We start from the raw sequence: 24,714 nt of genomic DNA, 5'->3' as shown, positions 1-24,714 counted from the left end.
TCTTATGGACAGGGAGTCAGTCGTGGTGCCTTCTCTCCCACGAAATAAAACAGAACGTGCTACAGAAACCTCTCCCTGGTATGGCAATGTCTCAGGAGACAGAAATGCTGCCAGACCTGCTAAATTTCTGCTTTTGTTTCAGGTCTTCAGCGTGTTTCGCAGTATTCTGTCTTTGAGTGCTTCAGCTCCCTACTGCAGAACTTATTTATAACATTTTTATAACCTTTCCACACTTTTGCCTAAGCACCCTTTGATCTCTATGTCCTTGTATGTAATGATCTGCCTGTACTGCTCGAAAAAAGCAGCTTTTCACGGTTCTTCGAAACATGTGATCACAATAAAATAAATCTCTTCCAGCCTCGCAAGTGCCAATCCTTTACAAACATGGCCACCGCACCTTTAACTGTACTACAGCAGATAGTTACTTCCATTACTAACATGGACACCCGCGCTTCACACTGGCTGAAGACATGGTCCTCCATTACCAACATGGCCATCGGGACTTCTATTGTATTAGGCATGGTTTTCCATTACCAATATGGCCACGGCGCCCACACCTGTTTTGAGTAGACGTCATGCTCCATTACTAGCATGGCCACTGAGCTTTTATCTGTATTGCAGTAGACGTACCATTACCAGCATGGCCACCATGCTTCAACCTGTGTCACAGTAGATATAATCCTCCATGTCCAACATGGCTACCCGTTCCTTTACCTGGATCATTGTACACATGCGCTCCAGTACTAACATGGCCGTGCTCGTCCCACTTTCTCCGATGTGCGCAGACGTGATGGGGCTGCAGTTCCCGGTGTGCAGAGCGGCAGGACCGCCTTTCCCATGTGAGTGCATTACCATGGTTACACTAAGTGGCTGGGGAGGAGAGTGAGGTGCTGCAGTTGTTAAGTGGTGGTCAGGAGGAATGGCGAAATAGGCAAGAGTGAAATAGATCTGGATAGGGAGTGAGTCAGGAGCAGGGTAGTATTGAAACAGAGTGAGGGGGAAGGTCAAGGATGTTGTGACTGTCAAGAATCAGGGCACAGCAAGGTCAATGTCTCCCTTCTAAATGGCAGAAAGTCAAGATGCTCATTGAGAGAGAGGAAAACATCCATTTTGAAGCTGCAGCTTTTATAGTCTGAGGGAAGAGGAGAATAATAAAACAATCAAGAAGAGGTGAACAGGTTGATGAGAAGGGATAATATGAAAGTGAATGAAGCAATGAAGATAATTCCCTGGCCAAAAACAAGTTACTGCCACCACAACAGACAGTGACAGGATGCTGGGGTGTGCTGTGAACATAGGGGTTCAAATTACACAAGGAGTACAAAGTTGTTGTAATGCAAGAGGCCCATTTCTCACAGTAAGATGCATGGTTGGAAATTGGAGAGGGTTAAACCTCACCCAGGTGTGCAGAGAAGAATATGTGACTGATGGAAGCTTGTGCAGATTGTGAGGAAATGAAGATAATGCAGAAGGACGCACCCACTGTCGCTGTCAACAGAATAGGGAAGTGCGTCCAAGTTTGCTTTCCAGTAAACACCGCTGATCCTAAAAATTCAGTGCTGAATGTGTGCATTTTCCACATTATATTCATCTGAACAGTATAGAACTGGGCAAATGTAGATAATGTTTCGAGGCTTGTCTTGTTGAGCTGTTTTAACACGTGGACGAAGTTTAGTTCAATGATGTGGTGACAAGCATGGGAACAACCTGATACAGTTAATTAAAAACTAGCATGCTACGCTGCTTTAAACATGTCTTTTTTTTTTAAAAAAAAACTCTCTTTCTCTAGTGTACTGAGACCAATACATAAGCAAATCTTGCAAGACAGGAGGAGTCATTCAGAAGCTGCACAGGCCAGGGTTAGTACTACTAGCCGTTCAACTGGAGACTGGCTGTATTTTATACAAAGGAAGGCCGACACAACTTAGAACCAAATGCTGTGAGATTGTACAATCAAATGGAGAAAGAAGCGCCAAATTTACCTGTGGAGGTACAACAATTTAATTGTGCTTTTAGTTGGATGTGTCTTTCAGCTTTATGTCATTAATTCAAGGCGTGATTTTTCTAATGCCTCGCGTAGTGAGCTCCTCCAAAGTTCTGCATAATGTCAAACAAGTTGTGTTCATCCACAACCCTTTCCCTTGTTGATCCGAATTAGTTCCTGAGCTGGGCAACACGTCGATTTAAAATTCTCATTTTTGTTTTCAAATCTGTGATCCATGAAGGCATACTAGTTATTTTTGTTCTGGGAAAAGATTTTGAACAAATGTAAAGTTTTAAGATTTAAAAGTACTAGTTTCTTTGCTGAACCCATACTTCTGTTGGTTTATCGAAGCATTTGTCAGTTAGTAAACAGCTGTTTCCACAGGCCGGTAACCAAAAGATTACTGCAGGCAAACTAAAAATCTTACTTTCGCGTTTCAATTTTCCATCGATGATAGCATAAGGCGAGGAAGTCCTGTGTACTTTACAGTTTATCATCAAAATGGAACAGGTTTTGATTTGTGCCACAAACAACCTTACCGGGTAGAAGCATGCCTCTTTGTTTATAAAGGCTGGGGACTTCACAGCTCCTGCACCCGGTTTTAAATTGAACTGTTTTAATGCAGTAGAGTGAGTGATGTACCAAGTGGGAGGAGTGTTTTAATTGAAAATTTCAAGAGATTAAAGGAACCTGTTGGGTTAGGTTGAGAGATAAAGGCTTCTTGTTGCTTCTGAAGTCTAGGACTTGGGGGATGCAGGTGTAGTTACTACATTTAAAAGACGTTTGGATAAGTACATGAATAGGAAAGGTTTGGAGGGATATGGACCAAATGCAGGCAGGTGGGATGTTTATTTAAGGATTATGTTCCGCATGGATGAGTTGGACTGAAGTGTCTGTTTCGATGCTGTATGACTCTGAATCTAAAATGGTGGGGTTGTGATCTCTTGTCTTGGGGGTTCCTTTTTATTTTGAAAGGACACATCTTTGAAAAACTTGGTGCAATTCATGGCACAGGCATTTATATGAGTCAAGTGACACAGGTTTGTTTGCAGATAAAGGGGGAATAAGGTTTCCCAGTTCCTACTCTCCCACTGTTTCTTTTAAAGAGGTGTTTCTGGCTAATCTTCCCTTGCTCCAAGCATCGTTGTTCATGTATGTGTGCTGATGGTAGGAAAAGTGAACTTGAATGTCCTTAGCAGCTTTCACAACCTCAGAATATCCCCATATACTTTTTAAAGGGTATCACTGTTGTATTGTACCAGATGATGCAGCCAATTATGCAATAAACTAGTAAGATTTCGTGAAATGAAATCAGAAAATGTTCAAAATACTCAATGCCTCTTCACCATTAATGAAAAGAAAGGACCTTTCTTTCGAACTGAAAGAAGATAAAAATGTTTTCATCAAGTGAATGGCGAGGGGAACAACAGAAGTTTGAGATCTGGATAAGATGTAGGGCAGGACAGATTAAATGATATAAGTTTTCAAGGTTTGCAAGGTTGTCGTAAAGAAACAAAATTTGTCTAGGGTGACAGCGAATGGCAGAATAGTTTTTAGGCAACCTTCCAGCTACTTCTCACATTAGTGTAGTGCAGTCTGAGAGGGGAGATGTAAAACGCCTCTTTCAAACAGCACCTCTGAAAGTGCAATAGGCCCTCAGTGCTGTACCAAAGCAGCAGCCTGGATTTAGTGCCAAAGTTGCACTGTGACATCTGAACCCATGTCAGTCTGGGAGGTGGGAATCCATAGAACCTGTTGAATCCCTATAGTGTGGAAACAGGCCATTTGGCCCAACGAGTCCATACCGACCCTCTGAAGGACATCCCATCTAATGCAACTAACCTACACTTCCCTGAATACCACGGAGAACTTAGCATGGCCAATCCACGTAACTTGCACATCTTTAGACTGTGGGAGAAACCTCAGCACCTGCTGGAAACCCATGCAGAAACGGGGAGAATGTGTAAACTCCACACAGAATGCCACTAACTGATCCATATTTGGCATCTGTAGTGTATTTTGCAAAAGATTCAGCTACCAATCTGGTGCTTTCTCATCATCGGTATGTGCATTCCACCTGGTAATGATGCACAGCAGGATTCCTGGCTCTTCAGAACTCTGAAGTATCAATAGCACTCACCTAACCACAACCATACAAGAAATTATCCCAAGATCATCTTGGTCTGTGCAGCTTACTGTTCGCTAGATAAACTCCCTGAACGGTAAGGGTGTAACAATGCTTGTTTATTCTAAGAAACTATTTTAGTGCAAAAGCATTTTGAACTTTGAAGTGAATGGAATTTATAATCCCCTATGACCAAGTATTTGCTGGTGTCTGTGACCAAAAGAATGGACCTATATAATTTATCATTTTATGCTTTTTTTCCTGTTTTATTGAACTTAGTTTGCTGTCTGTGCCAATTTGAGGAATCAGCTGCTGATACACTCAGTGTTTATGCAGAAGATGGAATTGTTGGTTGCGTTCTGTGAGTCTTGCCATTACGTTCTTAGACACAGGATGGATAGGCTGTCCAATGTTACTGTCCTCTCTCTGACCAGCCCTTCCAGCATCGAGGCACCAATTATTGTTAATCAGCAGTATGAGGTAGACCACATAGTCCCCATGTCTGACATGAGATCTCCACTGAGCTTTGTTATGGTAAGCAGTTATCAGAAGGGCAGAAGAAATACTTCAAGTACACCCTCAACGCCTTCCTGAAAAGGATGTGATAACCCCACCGCGTCAAGGGAATCTCTAGTTCAAGAGCCAAAGTGGAGAAGAAACAGCCGCAAAAGTACCAATCATTTTCAGCATCTGGACAAGATGCAGATCAATTGGGTGTGGATCTAGCATTGGAGTATTTTCTCATCTGGGGTCCAGATTGGAAGGAACTTATCTTCAGAATCCTACGGGCAAACTAAAAAGGGGAAGATGACCACTGGATGGAGAAAGGAACACTCCAGATGTTTTGTCTTCCATTGGATCTGGGCATCACTGGCAAACAACATTCCCTCTGTGCTGCATGCAGCTGCTGTAATGGTATATGTGCACGGTGTTTGGTGTGCCAACGGAGATTGCAGCATCGAATTCTGGCTATGGAAGTTATCGACCTCAGAGGTCCATGCAGAAAAAAATAAAGTTAAAAGGAATCCTACTGTCAAGCCAACATTTATTGACCATCTCCAATTGGCCAGCTGGCACAGTGAAATTTGAACCCATGTTCCCAGAACATAATCCTGGGTCTCTGGATTCTTCGTCCAGTGATGTTATTGATAGGCAACCATTGTTCCCTATCATAGGGGCATGAGGTCTACTTGTGTTGTATTAGTGGTGCACAACCCATGTTAGTGGGTCTGCAGTGGGTCAGTTTTTTAAATTCACTTGTAGGATGTGGGCATCGCTGACTGGGCCAACATTTTCTTATTGCCCACCCCTGGTTGCCTTTGAGAAGGTGGTGGTGAGCTGCCATCTTGAACTGCTGCAGTCCACCTGCTATAAGTTTGACCCACAGTGCCTTAAGGGAGGGAATTCCAGGATTTTGACCCAGCAACAGTGAAGGAATGGCGAATGGCTTGGAGGGGAATTTGAGGGCAGCGGTGTTCCCGTGTATCTGCTCCCTTGTCCTTCTAGATGGAAGTGCTCATGGGTTTGGAAAGTGCTATCTAAGAACCTTTAGTGAATTTCTGCAGCGCATCTTGTAGATGGTACACACTGCTGCTACCGAGCATTTCTGGTGGGGGGAGTGGATCCTTGTGGATGTGGTGTCAATCAAGCGGGCTGCTTTGTCCTGGACGGTGTCAAACTTTTTGTGTGTTGTTACCGCTGCACCCATTCATGCAAGTGAGGAGTATTCCATCACACACCTGACTTGTGCCTTGTAGGTGGTGGACAGGCTTTGTTGCTGGCCGCAGTATTCCTAGCCTCAGAGCTGCTTTTGTAGCCACTGTTTTCATGTGACGAGTCCAGTTGAGTTTCTGGTCAATGGTAACCCCCAGGATGTTGATAGTGGGGGATTCAGCGATGAAAATACCGCTGAATGTCAAGGGGTGGTTCTTAGATGGTTTCTTATTGTAGGTAGACATTGCCAGGCATTTGTGTGGTGTGAATGTGACTTAACACTTGTCAGCCCAAGTCTGGATATTGTCCGGATCTTGTTTCATTTGAACATGTACAACTTCTGTATCTGAGGAGTCATGAATGGTGCTGAACAATCATTGGTGAACACCACCACTCCTAACCTTGTGATGGGGAAGGTCATTGAAGAAGCAGCTGAAGATAGTTGGGCCTAGGACACTAGGCCTGGAAATCAGGCATGTATTGTGGGATTTCTATCACTGTCAGAACAGTCACCATTCAAGGCAGGATTGACTGACTACCACCTCGTGATAAGTGGCTCTACCAAACCCTGGGACTAATAATAAAATCTAAATCACGTGATAGTGTTTGCTACTGTCCTAATGTTTTGGAAAGCCAACCTCCTGCTCTGAATCATAATTATTACAAAAATTTGTTGTGGTTGGCTTCATGGAGTAGTCCAAAAGAAACCCGAAGTTCTCTCATCTTTAACCTTGATACAAGTTCAGTAGATTTTTAAAATTTTGTCTTTGTTAATGACTTGCATTGGTTTCATCTTTGTAAGAGCATGACTGATGTAAAATGTGTAATAAAATCTACACTACGTGGCACCTTTTGTCTGAATTACTCAAGTCTTTCTTTTGTGAACTGTCACCCTCCCTGCTCACCTGGAAACTCCTCACTGGATTTATTCACTTGGCTGTTTCCCACGTGTAAGTCGAGCTGCTACATATGAATGCGTTTGTTATGTGCTACTGGAATTTGACCATGTCTACACAATCAGCACCCTTTTTTTGGGGGGAAGGGCTTGAATGTTGCTGTGAAACCCTGGTTTCTGTCAGCTTCTTCATGCCATTCTTCCGAAACGTGCCTATCCAATGCTGCTGTCTTGATAAACTATAGAATAAATGTGGTGGAACACAGCCTTGATTGATGCTCTGCTGTATATTGTATCTACACTTGTTTTGCGATGAAATCTTTCAAACATTTGAAACTCCTGATGTTTCTCAAGCCTTACCAGTTGCCCAGTTTGTAGGTGCAGACCTGCTTTGATCCATAAACCTGGTCGATCGTTGCCAAATATCTATGCTGTGTGTGTGTACACAGACACTAAATCTGATGCTGCTTTCTCCTGACAACCCTCAGTCAACCACACTAAAACAAATTACATTGTTGTTTGAACACTCAAAGGTTGGCACAACATTGTGGGCTGAAGGGCCTGTTCTGTGCTGTACTGTTCTATGTTCTATGTTCTAAGTTCTAAGTAACTGAGTGATTGTCCATATTTGGCACTGCACTTCAAAAAGACAAGGTCAGGTAAGGTAGGAGACAGAGGTTAATAGTGGAGGGTTGCTTTTTGGACTGGAGGTCTGTGACCTTCTAGGTGTTTATAAAATCATGGATAAGCTGAATAGCCAAGGTCTTTTCCCGGGGTGGGGGAGTCCAAAAACAGCAGGTGTAGATTTAAAGTCAGAGGGGAAGGTTTTAAAGGGACTTAAGGGGCAACTTTTTCATGCAGAGCGTGGTGCGTATATGGAATGAGCTGCTTGAGGGAGTGTTGGAGGCTGGTACAGTTACAACATTTAAAAGGCAACTGGATGGGTACAAGAATAGGAAGAGTTTAGAGGGATTTGGACCAAATGCTGGCAAATGGGACTAGATCAGTTTAGGCTATTCGTCGGCATGAATGAGTTGAACCAAAGGGTCTTTCCCTGTGCTGTACATTTGTATGACTCTAAGTTGCTATTTCTAACGACGCAGCTATCAATGTCTGCGACTTCATTGCAACTGGGTGCCTTGCTTCGCCAGTCCCAAGGATAGTTAGGAGTTACACATTGCAGGGGCAGCAGATTTCCTTCCCTAAACCAGGTGGGTTTTTACACCGACCAGTGACCATTACTGGGATTTATTGAAGATATCTTTAAATTCCAACAGCTGATATGGTGAACCTGCATCCCTAGATCATTGATCTGGGCTCTGGATTCCTCTTCCATTGGCTTTTCCATTATACTGTGGACTCCCCCACCCAAGTGCAAAAATCTTTGCTATAACTGGAAAAGCCAATGCTGTTTCACACTCGTTTGGGTAGTTTTTAATCTGAGGAGGAACAGTGAGGAAGGTGAGTCCTACATATCTACATAGGCTTGACGTGAAGGTTGGATTCTGCACAGTGACCATGCACAGACAAGGAAGAGTGCACAGGATACCATCAGAAAATTCACCCTTCCCATTACCGGCTCTGGTCTGTACCATTTACAAGATGCAGCATGGAATTGTGCTAAACAGCCATTGTCAGTACCTTCCAAACTCTTGACTTCTACCATCTAGAAGGATGAGAATACACTGTCACTTGCAAGTTTCCCTCCAGGTCACACACCATCCTGACTTGGAGCCAAATCACTGTGCCTTCATTGTTAATGGTCACAATTCTAGAACTCCCTCCTTTACAGTACTGTGGGTCAGCCCACTCCAGGTAAACCTAAAACTTCTCAGCCTACCACCTTCTCCATGCCAATTAGGCAGGAGAAATAAACGTAGGCTTTATCGATGACATCAATAACCATGAAATAGTTGAAAAAGACTATGAATTTTGAGCGGTGAGCAGCAACTGAAAGAGGTTCAGAGGAAAAATATCCATCATCGTAGCAATGAAACAGGCAAGAAAGGTTGTGTTAGTGATAATGGGAACTGCAGATGCTGGAGAATCCAAGATAACAAAGTGTGAGGCTGGATGAACACAGCAGGCCAAGCAGCATCTCAGGAGCACAAAAGCTGATGTTTCGGGCTAGGGTCTAGGTGTGTTGGTGGGATATGACTGAAACGAAGTATTGTTAGTGATGTATCCGAGTACGGGCTGCTGTACTTCAGTTACAACATGTCAGGCTTAGGAATTGTAGTATGCCCACCATTTTTGTGCCACACATAGCTGTAAAATATACCTAATCAAGTATGTAGGGCAGGAAGAAGCTATTCTGTATAAGTACTGGCAATTCCTTTTCAGTTTCAGACACATTTAAATTTGCTTTCCTTAGGGCAAGTTTGGAGAAGTGTTCCTCAGCCTTTCCTGTTCAAATTGGGTAATTTGTCTGAAAGTATGGAGACTTTAACTCAGTCAACAATAATCTACCGCATAAAGGATAATGTTCAGCTTGCTCCAGTTTGCACTGGAGTTTTGTGGAAATTTCATGATTATTTTCTTTGTTCCACGGAGCTCTAGCCAAGTCTTGTATACTGCAGAAGTAAATGGATACAATCGTATCTATTTACTTGTCTATTTTATGAATTTATTTGACAGCTAGTAGCTTAAAAGCTACTCCAAAAACAATTGGAATATTAATGAAGTGTTTACCCTCTTGCCAAACATGAGACACAAAATTGAACCAGCAGTCTAAATGCTCCAGAAGTTTTGTTTTGACTTGATTTATTCTTCACTCCCGCTTCCCAGATCGAAGCAATGTCGACATTGCAGCCTTGTCCGTAGAATCAGTCTGAAACACTGGAGATGGGGAATTATTAGGTTAAAGCCCATTGAATAAATGGGACAGTGGCAGCATGGAATGAGGTTGTCTGAATGACAGGAAACTGTATTGTATGGTAGTTTCTCGGACTGGTGGAGCTTTCATGGGATGGAACCACACCAAGCCCCAGCTATACTTTAACTATACTAATGACCAAGACTTGAATGTGCAGGGCACAATTTCAAGATGTGCAGCTGTCACAAAACATCAAACTATTGTGATTTGGGAGGAGTACAGTGATAGACTGCATGAGGGCAGAGATACTGGAATGGGCAGAAGAGTGGCAGATAGAATTTGATTTCAAGTCATTAATGAATTTAAAATAGAAGTGTGAAGTGTTTGTATGAAGATTGGAGAAGCTGGGGCTGCTGCCCTTCTAGAAGATGAGATAAGGAGGAGATGCTTGAAATCAGGAGGGAATCTGGACAGAGAAACAGTTCCCATTGCTAGATGGATTGAGAACGAGTCAATGTAGAATTAGGGTGACTGGCAAAAGAAACATTTTTTTAATGCCGTGAGTGTGTAGGATCTGGAACACCCTGCCAGAGAGCGTGGTGGAAGCAGATTCATTCAACAGAGAATTGGATAATTACCTGAAGGGAAAAGACTTGCAGAGGTACGGGGGAAAAGCAGGAGAATGGGAGTCGCCCCCATCTATCTCCGCAGCCCTGCAATGTTTTTTCCTTTTCGAATTGTATTCAGTAAAATGGACGAATCAAGTTGCACGAGGATGTAACTAAGAGTCTGTGAGGAGGGAGAGGGAGAAGAATCATCTGTTTCTCGTGGAAATCTTTCAGTAAAGAACCAGGGCTAAGAAGAAATTTCTTTCAGTTTTATGATTTTTGGCATTTTTCCACATTTACACAGGTATCGACATAGCTGTGTTTCTTAGAAGTGGGACTGTGTTAGGATCAGGACTGGATTCATTTGGACAGGCAGAGAGAAATAAATGGTAATTGGCAGGGCAGTGGATAGCCGGAGAATCTCTTCCCTTCTACCGCCGCCCCCCCCCCCCCCCCCCCCCCCCACCCCTCCTCCATTCCCAGCCCAGTTGATCAGTTCACTCCACATTTCACAAGAGTATAATCAAGGACCTGTATGGTTTGGGTGCTCCGTGATAGTATCTACCCAATCAGATTTCTAGAAACGATGAAATACCGTCCATTTGCCTGCATGAGTGCAGCTCCAGCAACACTCAAGAAATTCAATGCCATTCAGGGTAAACCTGGCCATGTTCACTGCCTGGAATATTCATTTCCCATCTCCACTACCAACGTATAGTAGCCACAGTGTATACCATCCACAAAACACACTGTTGCAACTTGCCAAGCCTGGTTTGATAACCGATTTCCAAAGCATGACCTCTACCACTGCCTGTGCATTCCTCTACAGGCAAACATCATCCTGACTTGGAACAATTGCTGATCCTTCACTGTTGCTGGGGCAAAATCTGCAAACTGTCTACGTTGCGTGAGTGGAGTGATTTAAGAGGCATCCCATCATCTCCTTCTCAAGGATAATAGGGGATGGGTAACAAATCAATGCCCATATCCCATGAAGGAATTAACGTAAAGTAAATGGGTTTGCCACGTGGACATTCTGGGCATTTATGTAATCACAATTATGTAATTATTTATATAATTACACAAGGACACACCAATCATATTGGTTGGACATGGCATTGGACTGAAAATGACGGCCCCAAGTTCTCCCTCTTCAAGATTGAAAACTTATTCAGCAAATAGTTTTTAACTCAATCTAAAGTTTTCTGTAACAGCACCAATCTCTATTGCTGTTTTATTAACAGGTGATCTCCTACATCTTGCACTTTCTATCTATGTCTGACAGGAAGGAAGCATCCTTGGTGAGCAAAGCTTGGTACACTGCCTCTCTGGACCAAAGTCTCCAGGTAACACTCCTTTCAAAACAAAAAGTTGATATACTTTACATTTTGAATGTTCGTCCTGAAGGCACGGACTCTTTCTAGGTTACAGCTAGATACGGATTTCTATCCAAATTAACCTTGATGGGATGTGAGATGCAAAAGGTAGTTTCCCGTCCGAGCCTGATCTTTTATTGGTCTGATCTCCCCACTTGTCTGCAGTTTCCAGGAAGTGTTTTTAATTAGCAAGTTGGATCAGGAATGCTATCTGAAGCGTTGTTGTGTTTCCTTCTTCCATTTCCAGTTTCAGGTACAATGTAACAGACAATTGAAACGCTGCTGCCTCACCAATGGATCAGATAACTCAACACTAATACCCACCCCAGAAGCAACTCCTCACTGACAGGAAGAAGTCCTGTAATATTGAGGAGGACTCTCAGTGGATGTCAAACTGGGAGCGAGACCGAGGATTTAACTAGACTAAGGGATTGTAGTCAAAAGTGAAGGGACTCCAGTGGGCAGTTCTCAAGAGTGTTAGAAATCTTAAATTTCATTTGGTGTATATTATGTAAATGATCATGATTAGGATGGGTGTGTGGGACTATGTTGAGAGATGGTGGGAAGGGTGATGGTGCGAATCAGAGCCATGTGAGCGGTCATTGTCACTAGGAGCCCCCTTTATGGACAATGCACTGTCAAAAAGGGTGGGGGAAGGGCATCTTCTCTATTTATAGATGCTTACAAGGACCAGATGGTGACCATCACCAATAAGACAGAATCTTACCTTTGCCCCATGATATTAAATGGTTCCACCATCATTGAATCCCCCCTTATCAACATCCTGGGGGTTACCATTGACCAGAAACTGACCTGGACTTCCCATATAAATATTGTTGCTACAAGAGCAGGTCAGAGCCTAGAAATTGTGCAATGAGTAACTCATTCCTTGACTCCTCAAATCCTAGCCACTATCTACAAGGCATAAGTCAGGAGTGTGATGGAATACTCCCCACTTGCCTGGATGGGTGCAGCTCCAACAACACTCAAGAAGCTTGACACCGTCCAGGACAAAGCAGCCGCTTGATTGGCACCTTATCCACAAATACCCTCTCCTTCCACCACAGATGCTCAGTAGCAGCAGTGTCTACCATCTAGAAGATGCACTGCAGAAATCAGTCGAGGCTCCTCAGATAGCACTTTCCAAACCCACAATACTTCCATCTAGAAGAGCAAGGGCAGGAAATACATGGGAACACCATCTCCTGTGATAGTAAAGTGTGGAGCTGGATGAACACAGCAGGCCAAGCAGCATCTCAGGAGCACAAAAGCTGACGTTTCGGGGCCCGAAACATCAGCTTTTATGCTCCTGAGATGCTGCTTGGCCTGCTGTGTTCATCCAGCTCCACACTTTATTATCTTGGATTCTCCAGCATCTGCAGTTCCCATTATCGCCAACTCCTGTGAGTTCCTTTCTAATGCACTTACTGACCTGACTTGGAAATATATCGACATTCCTTCATTGTTGTCCTAGATCTCCCTCCCTTATGGTATTGTAGAATTTCCTTCGAAGTGGGGACTGAGTGCCTTTCTGAAGGCTGCTAGGTCAAATAGACTGCAGCAGTTCAAGAAAGTAGTTCAACTCGGTATGGACAAGAAATGCTGGCCCAGCCAGCTACACCCACTCCCCTTAGATGAACAGAGAAATGGAGAGGTTTGTCTTCCTTCATTGAAACTAAATCACCTGATATTACCTAGTTTGGAGTACTGCTTGTATTAGAAGCCATAGATCTCATCAAAGATCTCGGAATGTCACTATCTAACCAATGTTGACTTTCTTGTGTAGAAAAATGCTTTCTATCGTCTCCAAGGAACGTACGATTCTCTCGAGTTTGTCAGACACTTGCGGCGGAGACAGAGTCTCTGTGTGGCTCTGAGCAACCTCGATAGCTCACCTACCTCACGAATGGTCATCCAGAACATAGCTCTCCACCTGGCCCCCCACCTGAAGAGCCTCTTGCTGCGGGATAGCAACATCACCGAGAGCTCCTTCATGGATTTGGTCCAGTCCTGCCGCAGCCTGTGGGGGCTTGATATCAGCTGCTGCAACTGCCTTTTCAAGCCTGGCACCTTGATGGCAAACGAAGAGAGCAAAGCTAGAACAGCAGAAGCCCTGGTTGATCTCCGGGAGCTGAATCTCTCCAACCTGCGGTACCTCTCCGACCTGACCTTCAATCGACTTACTGACTGCATGCCCAAACTCAGAAAGCTAGCTCTGGCTGGCTGCCCCATTGTCTTTGAGTTGGATCCCTACCGAGGAGTGAAAACGTGCAATCCTGCTCCTACGCTATCACTGACCAACATCCTCTGCTTTATGGACAGGCAGGCAGCCACGCTGAAGTGGTTAAATTTCAGCCACACCAGTATCACGAGTGAAGCAATACAGTCAGTAGTCCAGGTGCCTGGGCTTCAGCTGGAAGGCCTGGTGCTTCAACACTGCAAGGATTTGACAGACGACGCTGTCTGTGCCATCTGCTCTTGCCAGCCGAACCTCACCAGCCTGGACCTCACCGGTTGCGCTGAGCTGACGGACAAGTCCGTTTTGGCGGTGGCCAACCTGCAGTTCCTGGAACGCCTCTCCCTGGGCAAGATCCGGCTCATGACGGACCGTGGGTTGAAGAACCTGTCCTCCATCCCCACCCTGCAAGCTCTCGACTTGTCTGAGTGCTACCAGGTCAGTGGCCTTGAGCTCGTCAATAGACTGGCCTTGCCATATGCCACGCCGACTCTACTGAGTCTCAACTTTAGCTGCTGCACCATGGTGAAAGTAAGTCACTCCGCCTGCACTGTACTGAACACATAGTAACATCCCTGAATTTTCAACCGGCTTGGGCGTTAATTGGGGCAAGAAAGGGGGAGAAATCTGTGTGCAAGAGCTCGTTTTGCCATGAGATTTCAGCCCTTTTTTAAAATTAAATGTTAGATGTCCAATTCCACTGGAATTAAGGAAGGAGTGCATCTCTCTAATGCCTCACCTCCTTCTGAAGGCTTGTCAGCAATCATAGTCGCCCTGCTGCGTTGCCTTTGTGGTGATACTGCAGAGTAGGGAATTCCAGGATTTTCACCCAACAGGGATGAATGAAAGAGTGCGTTTGCCCAAAGTTGGACTCTTCTTTCTCTTCTCTTCCAGTTCCCAGGCCAGTGACATTGAAATAACGAATGAGGTGTACCGTGACTCGGTGGTTAGCACTATTGCCTCATATCGCCAGGGACCTGAGTTCAGTTCCACCCTCGGGCGACTGTCTATTTGTGGAGTTTGCCCATTCTCCCTGTGTCTGTGTGGGTTTCCTCCAGGTGCTCTCGTTTCCTCCCACAGCCTGAATCTGTGCAGGTTTGGGTGGATTGGCTATGGTAGATTGCCCCATAGTGTCCGGGGATGTGCAGGCTGGGTGGGTTAGTCGTGGAAAATGCAGGATTACAGGGCTAGGATATGGAGGTGGGTCTGGGTGCAATGCTGTTCACAGGGTTGGTGTGGAATTGATGGGCCAAATGGCCTGCTTCCACACTGCAGGGATTCTATGATTTAAAAGAAACTATGATTGAAATGGTCAGCGTAGACGCTAATCAAGTGCCAAAATTTGCAGCAGTGACTGTGAATCTCATTGTCCTCTCAGTGGGACTACTTTTAGGGTGGTACTCACTCAAGTGTTTGGTTAAATTTCGTAGGACAGCTGTGTTTTCTCAATGGGGGTGATCCTGTGTGACAGCCTGCGGGAATTGGACCTCACCTCCTGTGTGTACATCACTGATTTCAGCGTCTCTGTTATCGTCAACTACCTGACGGGCCTGACAGTGCTACGGCTTGGCTGGTGTAAAGAGATCACAGACAGGGGACTGCTTGGAATGAGCACAGCCAATGACAACTGTCATCTTGGCAAGAAGGTTTGCTTTTCGTTACCTGTGACCCTACCGTGACCCCTTGATGTGAGAGCCGCTACTCTCACGTTGCTTTGATCGATTCCGAGTTCAAGCCAGCAACCCTGGCCAGTGAGTGGAGGCTAGTGGTTGTCCCTTGGATGTTAATCTAAAACACGTCCACTTGACCCTTCATTTCTGACTCTGCAAGTGCCCTCGATGCTGGAAGGATGCTCCCTTTCCAAGGCGAGTTCAGAACGAGGGGTCACATTTTGAGGAGAAAGGGGTAAACTTTTAGGACTGAGATGAGGAGAATTTTTTTCTTCAGAGAGTGGTGAGCCTGTGGAATTCACTACTACGGAAAGTGGTTAAGGCCAAAGCGTTGTGTTTTCATAGAGGTAGAAATAGCTCTTGTGGCTAAAGAGATCATGTTGTAGCAAGGGAGGGCAGGATTAGGGTATCGAGCAACGATCATACTGAATGGTGGAACAAGCTTGAGGGATTGCATGGCCTTCTCCTGCTCCTACTGTCCACGTTTCTAACGTTGACACCCTCGCTGTCAACAATCTATCTACCTCAGCCTTAAAGGTATTGATGACACTGTCTCTGCTGCTTCTGGAGAGTTCCAAAATTTCATGACCATCTGAGCCTTAAATGGAAGGCCCCTTATTTTTAAACCATCTCTCCTGGGTCCCATGCTCCCACAAGAGAAAACATCCTTTCAGTATCCACTCTGTTAAGTCCCCTGAGGATCTTATTTCTTTTAATAAGTGAGAGAAGGACAGTTGGACAGACAAAGAAGTTGCTAACGATCAGGCTGGGAGGGTGAGTAGTTGTTAATAGGGACTGTTAGTGACTAACAACAGGGGGTGTGTAGTGGCAGGCTAAATATAACAAGGCCTGTGTCAACAGGGCCCTCAACCGACCCATCTCCCACACTTCTGCCCTCACCCCTTCTCTTCCCTCCCGCAACAGTGATAGAGTTCCCTTTATCCTCACCTACCATCCCACCAGCATCCACATCCAGAAAGATCATCAGATGCCATTCTGCCACCTTCAGCAAGATGCCGCCACCAGAGACATATTCCCCTCCCCTCCCTTGTTTGCCTTCTGCGGGGACCACCTGGCCCATACTTCCTTCACCCCCAACACCTCCCCACAGCCGTACGGCACCTTCCCCTGTAACTGGCAAAGGTGCAACACCTGTGCATTTACCCCCTCCCTCCCCAGTATCCAAGGGCCCAAACATACCTTCCAGGTGAAGCAACACTTCACCTGCACTTCCCAGAACCTAGTCTACTGCATTCGCTGCTCACAATGTGGTCTCTACATTGGGGAAACGAAGCGTAGACTTGGTGAGCGCTTTGCAGAACATCTACATTCTGCTTGCACAAGAGACCCTGAACTACCTGTTGCCTGCCACTTCAATACATTACCTTGATCCCTGGCCAATATCTCTCTCTCTGGCTTGCTGCAGTGTTCCAGTGAAGCCCAGCGCGAGCTGGAGGAGAAACACCTCATTTTCCGCTTGGGGACCCTACAACCCTCCGGACTCAATATTGAGTTCAATAATTTTGGGGCTTAACCTCTCCCATGTCCCAGCCACCCCACCCCACACACCAGGCCTTGTTACCACATAGCCTGCCACTACACACTCCCTGTTGTTAGTCACTAACAGTTCCCCATTAACAACTATTTACCCTCCCAGCCTGAACGTTAGCAACTCCTTTGTCTGTCCAGTTGTGTTTCTCTCTCTTTAGGCTCTATCCTATCGTTTACTCCCTACCCCACTCACCTCCCTATTTTCTGCATACACACAGAAATCATCAGCAGTGAGGAAGGGTCACCAGACCCGGAACGCGAAATGTTTTCTCCTCCACAGATGCTGCCAGACATGCTGAGCTTTTACAGCAACTTTGTTTTTGTTCCTAATTTATAGCACTCACAGTTCTTTTGGTGTTTTAATCATCTGCAGGTATTTTGACTTATGTTGGAAAGAGAATGAGATTGCATGAGGTCATGGATTTGAACGGGAACATAGAACATAGAACAATACAGCGTAGAACAGGCCCTTCGGCCCTCGATGTTGCACCGACCTGTGAACTAATCTAAGCCCATCCCCCTACACTATCCCATCATCATCCATATGCTTATCCAAGGACTGTTTAAATGCCCCTAATGTGGCTGAGTTAACTACATTGGCAGGCAGGGCGTTCCATGCCTTTACCACTGTCTGAGTTAGGAACCTGCCTCTGACATCTGTCTTAAATCTATCACCCCTCAATTTGTAGCTATGCCCCCTCGTACAAGCCGACGTCATCATCCTAGGAAAAAGACTCTCACTGTCCACCCTATCTAAGTCTCTGATCATCTTGTATGTCTCTATTAAATCCCCTCTTAGCTTTCTTCTCTCCAATGAGAACAGACTCAAGTCCCTCAGCCTTTCCACATAAGACCTTCACTCCAGACCAGGCAACATCCTGGTAAATCTCCTCTGCACTTTTTCCAATGCTTCCACATCCTTCCTGTAATGGGGCAACCAGAACTGTACGCAATATTCCAGGAAGTAATGTGAGTGCTTATATCTATATGAAGCATATCTTTGTATCGACTATTTAAAATGAAATTTACCACTTGCTTTGAAATACCCTTTGCCTGTTAGCTATGTCCTAATAATGTTGAATTTAGTCCTCTTTTACAGTAAACGTTTTAAATAGAATTGTGTTCAGTGGTTCTCTTTTTGCTGGCACTGTGGGAATTCTTAAACGTTTTTTGTAAGCGGTCAGTCTCTGTGGGAATTGCAATGACAGGTCTTCCTGGGCACAGCTGCTATGCATCTGTAAAACTAATAAATCTGTCACAGTTTGTGATAACTGTCAGCATTGGGGGAGGTGGTTAGAAATGCCTGAAATGAACTCTATAAATTGCACACTGTGACCAGTAGCTCACTGCACTGTCACCAATAAACTTGTTGAAACCTGAGTTAAGGCTGTCACAGACCAGTGTCCTCTGCTGCAAATTTTCTAAGGATTACAGGGTTATGCATCAATATAGGATTTGAAGATTAGAAATAATATGTTTTTAGAATGTGGAACTTGCTACTATGAAGGGGTCTTTAAAGAGAGGAGCACACATAAGATGAAACTAGATATGAACTTGAGGAAGAAACAAAAGACTATGTTGACATTGTGTGTTGAGGTAGTTTGGTCATGGCTCATGTTCACAATGAACACTGGTGTAAACTTGTTGGGCTGAATGGTCTGTTTCCCTGTCACAAACATTATGTAATCACATTTTCGAATATAATGATTGAATGTCACTTATTGATCAACAAGCGATATATATATTTTCCTTTCCAGGGTGATAATGAGCAAGTGTTTAGTGGGACATTTTGCTAACTGAAATTTTTTGTTGCTTCTCCCAAACTTCAGGACAAAAAGGCCCAGATTATGACTGAGTCTGAACTGAAGATTTCCAAAGAGAAAGACGGAGCTTCGCTGAGATCACTGATGTGTCTTAAGGAGCTCTGTTTGACTGCATGTGCGAAACTAACAGACACCAGCATAACCAAGGTACTCCATGCCGAGATAACAAAGTGTGGAGCTGGATGAACACAGCAGGCCAAGCAGCATCTCAGGAGCACAAAAGCTGACGTTTCGGGCCTAGACCTGATGAAGGGTCTAGGCCCGAAACGTCAGCTTTTGTGCTCCTGAGATGCTGCTTGGCCTGCTGTGTTTATCCAGCTCCACACTTTGTTATCTTGGATTCTCCAGCATTTGCAGTTCCCATTATCTCTGACTCCATGCAGAACACTGCTGAAGCTGTAATTCATAGGTCACGCTCCGGTAAAATGGAATAGAGTGAGTGAAATAATTAAACATGAATGTAGTATTGGAATTTTGCAACATTGAAGGCTATTCAGCCCATCAGAATTTTGGACTCTTTAAAATAAAACTGCCTAATTGGAGCTGATCTTGAAATCAATTTCCGAGCCCCACAAATATTTCCTTTTGAAGTGCCTATACGCTTCCTCTGTGAGGATCAGTTAGCTCAATTGGCTGGATGGCTGGTTTGTGATACAGAGTGACACCAATAGCACAAGTTCAGTTCACTGAGATATCCATGACAGACTCTCCTCTACATTTGGACTTCTTGCTACTTCTCAGTAAAGTCCTCATTCTAATCAAATACTGACCCAACTCATTCTTGACGCAGTCAATTGATAGAGCAGTCACTCAGTTTGCTAATGGGTCTGTTGGTTTAGTCCACTGTTATGTTGCTAAAGTAATATGTTTTTAGTTTTAATATTGTGCAGAGTTTGGTATTTGTCCTGGAAGTCATAGGATTGAAATACATAGGAGCGTTCAAATACTGGTATTATTTGTTATATCATTAGAGTATAGTGATATTGTATAGTTAGTACTGCTGCTTCACAATGCTGGGAACCCGGGTTCAATTCCATCTTTGGGCCACTGTCTGTGTGGGGTTTGCACGTTTCCTCCCGCAGTCCAAATATGTGCAGCTTAAGTGGATTAGGTCATGCTGCATTGCCCCGTAGTGTTCGGGGACATGTAGGCTACATGGATTAGCTATGGGGAATGTGGGGTTACGGTAATAGGGTAGGTGGATGGGTCTTCGGAGAGCCTGTGCAGATTCAATGGGCCAAATGGCCTCTTTCCAAACTGTAGGAATTCTATGAATTCCATGTCATTAGGGATTATAGAGCGATCAAAGTCCAACATTTCCCCAGAACTATAAACAGGCTCTGGTTCTGAGCTCTGCTTGGTAGTTGAAAGCAAAATGCCCAAATCACCCTTTTAATTTCTTATCCCTGTCCATTGTATCAGTTCTACTTTCACTGGAAGAATGCTAAATATAGCTTTGTTGATATTCTGTATAGAATTAAGATAATCCATTGATTTCTAACCTGAGTTCTTCAAATTTATGTTGCCATTAACTTAAACCTCTCAGAAAATAATCTATTCTTACCCTTTGTCTTCTCTTTGAATATATGTGCTACCTTGTACCTCCATCTGTAACTAACTGGCATCCTTAGGCCAATGTACTTAATTACTGCAGATCCTTACGTTTCTTGGCAGTGGAGTGAAGAGAGTGACTTAATTAAAATGCATATTGTGATCCACACCTGAACCAGATGGGTTTTATGGGAATTTGACAATGGTTACAATTAGGCAAGCTGTTTATTCGAGATTTTATTGAATTCAAATTTCACCATTTGCCATGGTGGGATTTCCGAGAACATGAGCTTGCTAGTCCACCACCATTACCACTGCACTGTCATTTCCCTGACGCTAACCAGAAGAAGAAATTGAATCTGACCTAGCATGATTTCCTTTTGAATTGCTTCCTTAGGAAATCCGCTTTCAGGAGCTAAAGACCTTGTCACTGAGCATGGTCCATGAGATAACAGACGAGAGTGTGGTCTCAATTGCAGAGCATTGCCGTAGCTTAGAATGGCTTTCCCTCAATCACTGTGGCCAACTGACTGACCAAGGCTTGACAGCTGCTGCAAACCACATGAAGAGGCTTACAACCCTTGAAATCTCCTGCTGTGATAAGATCACCAGCCAGTAAGTCACAATAGTTTGAAAGTAAAGTACTCAGACATTTTCTGTACCTGAAGTGCGGTTTGACTCCAGTTATATCATTCTGGATGACTTAGTATATAAAGGCCATGTATTGGAAAGGACAAAGCGGTCTGCTTTTAACACTGCTTGCATCTGAGTCAGAACATTGTCCAAAGACTAGAGCATATGTTCGAGGCTGATGCTTGCAGTGTACAATACTACATTGTCAGAGAGGTACTGCCCTTCTGTAGCAATGTTAATCTTCTCTGATAGATGTATGCAAAGGAGGTGATTTCTCTCAGGTGTTCTAATCAGTATTTATTCCTTAACTTCTGGCACCAAAATTCTGATCAGCGCTTTGTAATTTGTGGGGGCTAACTGTACAGTTTTTGCTGGTACATCTCCTACAATGCAACTGTGATGACACATCAGACGTATTGGTTGTAAAATACTCTGGGATACCCTGCCACTGAGAACGGCACTGGCAAATGCGAACGTCTTAGTCTTGCATTCTACCAGAGCGCATAAGGTGTCATTTTTTGAAGCAGGATTTTGCTGTCTTGGTAAGTAGCTCAGGAAATTCACAGGTTCAATACCCAGTCTGTGCAGAATCAGCCAGTAACAGCCTAGATTGCAGTCTTGACCATTACACTTCTCCTCAGCGTCACTAAGCCACACAGGCGAACACCAGTGATGGTCCCAACTGCTGCTTCTCAGGCAGCAACCCACCGTTTCACATCAGGGAAGAATGGCATCTCGTACCCCTCTCTCTCGCACCCTGGGCCGAATACTCTGTAATGTGAATGTAGTACCTGCCCTTTTGAAGCAATCCAGACTGTGGCATCGTTAAGTATAAGAAAGATCATGAGTAAATCCAGGAAGGAATTTGGGAGAACTTCCTTTACCCAGAGAATGGGGAGAATGTTAACACGTGGAATAGCTGAAGCAGCTGGCATACGGAAACTGCTGGAAAAGCTCAGAATCTGTGGCGAGGAAATCAGAGTTAACAGGTGAGGAAGGGTCACCTGACCCAAAATGTTAAGGCTGATTCCTTCCACAGACCACCTGGCAGACCTGAATTTTTCCAGCAACTTCTGTTTTTGTTTCTGATTTACAGCATTCTTTGGTTCTTTTGGTTTTTTAATTTAGCATACAGGGAAGCATCACTCAGCGCACAAGAGATTAAGAAAATGATTTTCTTAAAGTTGGATGAAGTGCATCTTGCAGGAAGTTTTCTGGGATCCATCAACACTATCATGGACCTGCCTTTTTTTATTATTCATTAACAGGATGAGGGTGTTGCTGGCTAGACAGCATTTATTTCCCATCCCTAATTGCAGTTCAGAGTCAACCACATTGCTGTGGGTCTGGAGTCATGTGTAGGCCACACCAGGTAAGGATGGCAGTTTCCTTCCCTAAAGGACATTAGTGAACCAGATGAGTTTTCCCAACAATTGACAATGAACTCATGGTCATCATTAGATTCTTAATTCCAGATATTTATTGAATTCAAAATCCACCAATTGCTGTGGTGGGATTCGAACCCCTGTCCCCAGAACATTACCTGGGTCTCCGGATTAACCAGCTAGTCCCGTGATAATACCAGTTAGCTATCACTTCCCCAGTGCTGCAAAATTCAATGTAACTTTACACTTATGTTTGTCATCTCTCTATCATACTTTCACCTTCCCAGGGCACTGGAAGTCCTCGTGCAGGAGTGTAAGTGGCTGAGGAGTCTGGACGTTTCCATGTGTGGTGGGCTGACGATCAGAGACATCGAGCGACTTCAGCTAGCTTACCCCAGGCTCACCGACATTAAGGCCAAATATCTGGAGGAGCAGACCATTTCCTCACTCTTGGAGTGAGACTGGATAGCTGAGTTGGAGATGGACCTGGAGAACACAGCTTAGTCCCTGCGTAGCTGAAACCAGGCTTAACGCAACATTCAGCAATCAGCTTCCAGCACAGCTAATGTGCTGCTGCAGTTTTTTTGAATGTGCATTGCTTGGGTTTGATGAAGTTAAGACGCAGAAAGGTGACTGTGGAGCATTCTGTCTGAAAATCAGTGTGTTTTGTTTTACTTTAGTCCTGGAGTTGTATATTGCAGTCAGGGACTGGACATTTGTCATTTTGTTTTCTATCTTATTCTCAATCATTTCCTACCTCATCAGAAATTCTTTATGTTCTAAATTGAAAGCATCCAATTTCAGCTATTGTTTCATTCTTATTGGAAGATTGGCGAGTTGACTAGCAGGCTGCACCTCCTGCTAGACTTTAAGCCTGGCACCCAACGCTGTTTCCAGCAGAGGTAGCTACTGTATCCTGACCCCAGCAGAGCTGCTACACCCCATTACTCATCACTGTTTCCAGCACAGCGAGGTTCATATCCCTGCCAATTATCCTCGGCTGTAGCACAGCAGGAGAACGGGGCAGAAAGTGCAAAGAGAAAACCCAGGGCAGGTGTTTCTTTGAGCAAGTTCAGTAATAGCTTTTCTTTGTAAAACAGACCTATGTCCTGTTAAACATTATTGAGCCTCCAAAGAGGAACTGAACAGATGTTGAATTCCCATGTGATGAAACTGAACTTTTACCACACTTCTCTCCACCTTGATTTTTTGACTTCAATTTGCTATGTACATATTTACCCTGTCCTTTATTCAGAGCCAATTAGAGTTGACAGACTGTGCTGCAGAGGTACTCAATGCTGTAACAGGCAGTTCTTACTAAAAGGTATCTCCGAGATTGAAGCAAATGTCATGGCCTCACTTTCGGCCAAGGCTCAATTTATAAAGGAAATAATGCCCAAGATTAAATTCATATCTTAGGTGGTGTTCGAGCTTTGTGAGTTTTGGATGGTACTTCTGACCCCAGTACTGTTTAAAACTCACGTCCTACTGAGTTGTCAGAGTGCAAGTTCCTCTGACTGCTTGATATTTGCCTCATTACTGTGTGTGTTTGCACAACAAATCTGCCAGCAGCTATGTTGACAGGATTCAGCACTAAAGTTGTACCCTTTGTTTACTTAAGGTTGAATTTTTTTTTAAATGTTCAAATCTTGCTAAACGTTTGCTTCCATTGTGTTCTGGATTGGAAACTGGATTTAATTTTTAAGCAGCTCGACTGTGTCGTTGCAGTGAGCTTTAAGTTGGGGCTGTCATGCCCACAGGTCACTTACTCTGATAAATCTGCTTTGTTTAAAATAAAGCTCGTTTTGTTGTATCCTTTTGGCTTGGTTTAGGGAGGATGCAGTGCAATTGTGAAGCACCATATCTCATCTCACGTGTTGCTCCTTTTCTGATGATGTGTGTGTATAACATAATTAAAAGCATGTAAGATATCTCACACCATCACCCAAATCTCAGAGATAAAAGCTACATCACTGCAGGTTCCCCTCCAAGTCTCACACCATCCTGACTTGGAATGATATCATCATAGAACATAGAACATAGAACAGTACAGCACAGAACAGGCCCTTCAGCCCACAATGTTGTGCCGACCATTGATCCTCATGTATGCACCCTCAAATTTCTGTGACCATATACATGTCCAGCAGTCTCTTAAATGACCCCAATGACCTTGCTTCCACAACTGCTGCTGGCAACGCATTCCATGCTCTCACAACTCTCTGCGTAAAGAACCTGCCTCTGACATCCCCTCTATACTTTCCACCAACCAGCTTAAAACTATGACCCCTCGTGCTAGCCATTTCTGCCCTGGGAAATAGTCTCTGGCTATCAACTCTATCTATGCCTCTC

At 44.3% G+C, this 24,714-nt stretch overlaps 1 protein-coding gene across 1 annotated transcript; it reads left to right on the top strand.

The window, feature by feature from the left end:
- The first annotated feature begins 872 nt into the window (after nt 1–872).
- fbxl9 (F-box and leucine rich repeat protein) lies at nt 873–24,124 on the top strand. Its single transcript, XM_048546916.2, has 8 exons — nt 873–1,507; nt 1,790–1,990; nt 11,385–11,486; nt 13,303–14,283; nt 15,183–15,398; nt 18,803–18,943; nt 20,745–20,962; nt 22,653–24,124. Exons 2-8 carry the CDS (start codon nt 1,958–1,960, stop codon nt 22,822–22,824), a joined length of 1,863 nt encoding a protein of 620 aa, XP_048402873.2. The 5' UTR covers nt 873–1,507; nt 1,790–1,957; the 3' UTR covers nt 22,825–24,124.
- The last annotated feature ends 590 nt before the right edge of the window (nt 24,125–24,714 follow it).

The sequence above is a fragment of the Stegostoma tigrinum genome, chromosome 16 (genome assembly GCF_030684315.1).
Source record: "Stegostoma tigrinum isolate sSteTig4 chromosome 16, sSteTig4.hap1, whole genome shotgun sequence".
NCBI classification, from domain to species: Eukaryota; Metazoa; Chordata; class Chondrichthyes; order Orectolobiformes; family Stegostomatidae; genus Stegostoma; species Stegostoma tigrinum.
The sequence above is the reverse complement of the archived record's forward strand: the minus strand, read 5'-3'. Positions and strand labels throughout refer to the sequence as shown.

What these genes read in the sequence shown, in the direction of transcription:
- fbxl9 (XM_048546916.2), top strand. Translation starts at nt 1,958, where the DNA reads ATGGAGAAAGAAGCGCCAAATTTACCTGTGGAG. An exon ending in CAGACACCAGCATAACCAAG is followed by an intron (nt 18,944 to 20,744) that starts GTACTCCATGCC and finishes TTGCTTCCTTAG; the next exon opens with GAAATCCGCTTTCAGGAGCT. An exon ending in TGTGATAAGATCACCAGCCA is followed by an intron (nt 20,963 to 22,652) that starts GTAAGTCACAAT and finishes TCACCTTCCCAG; the next exon opens with GGCACTGGAAGTCCTCGTGC.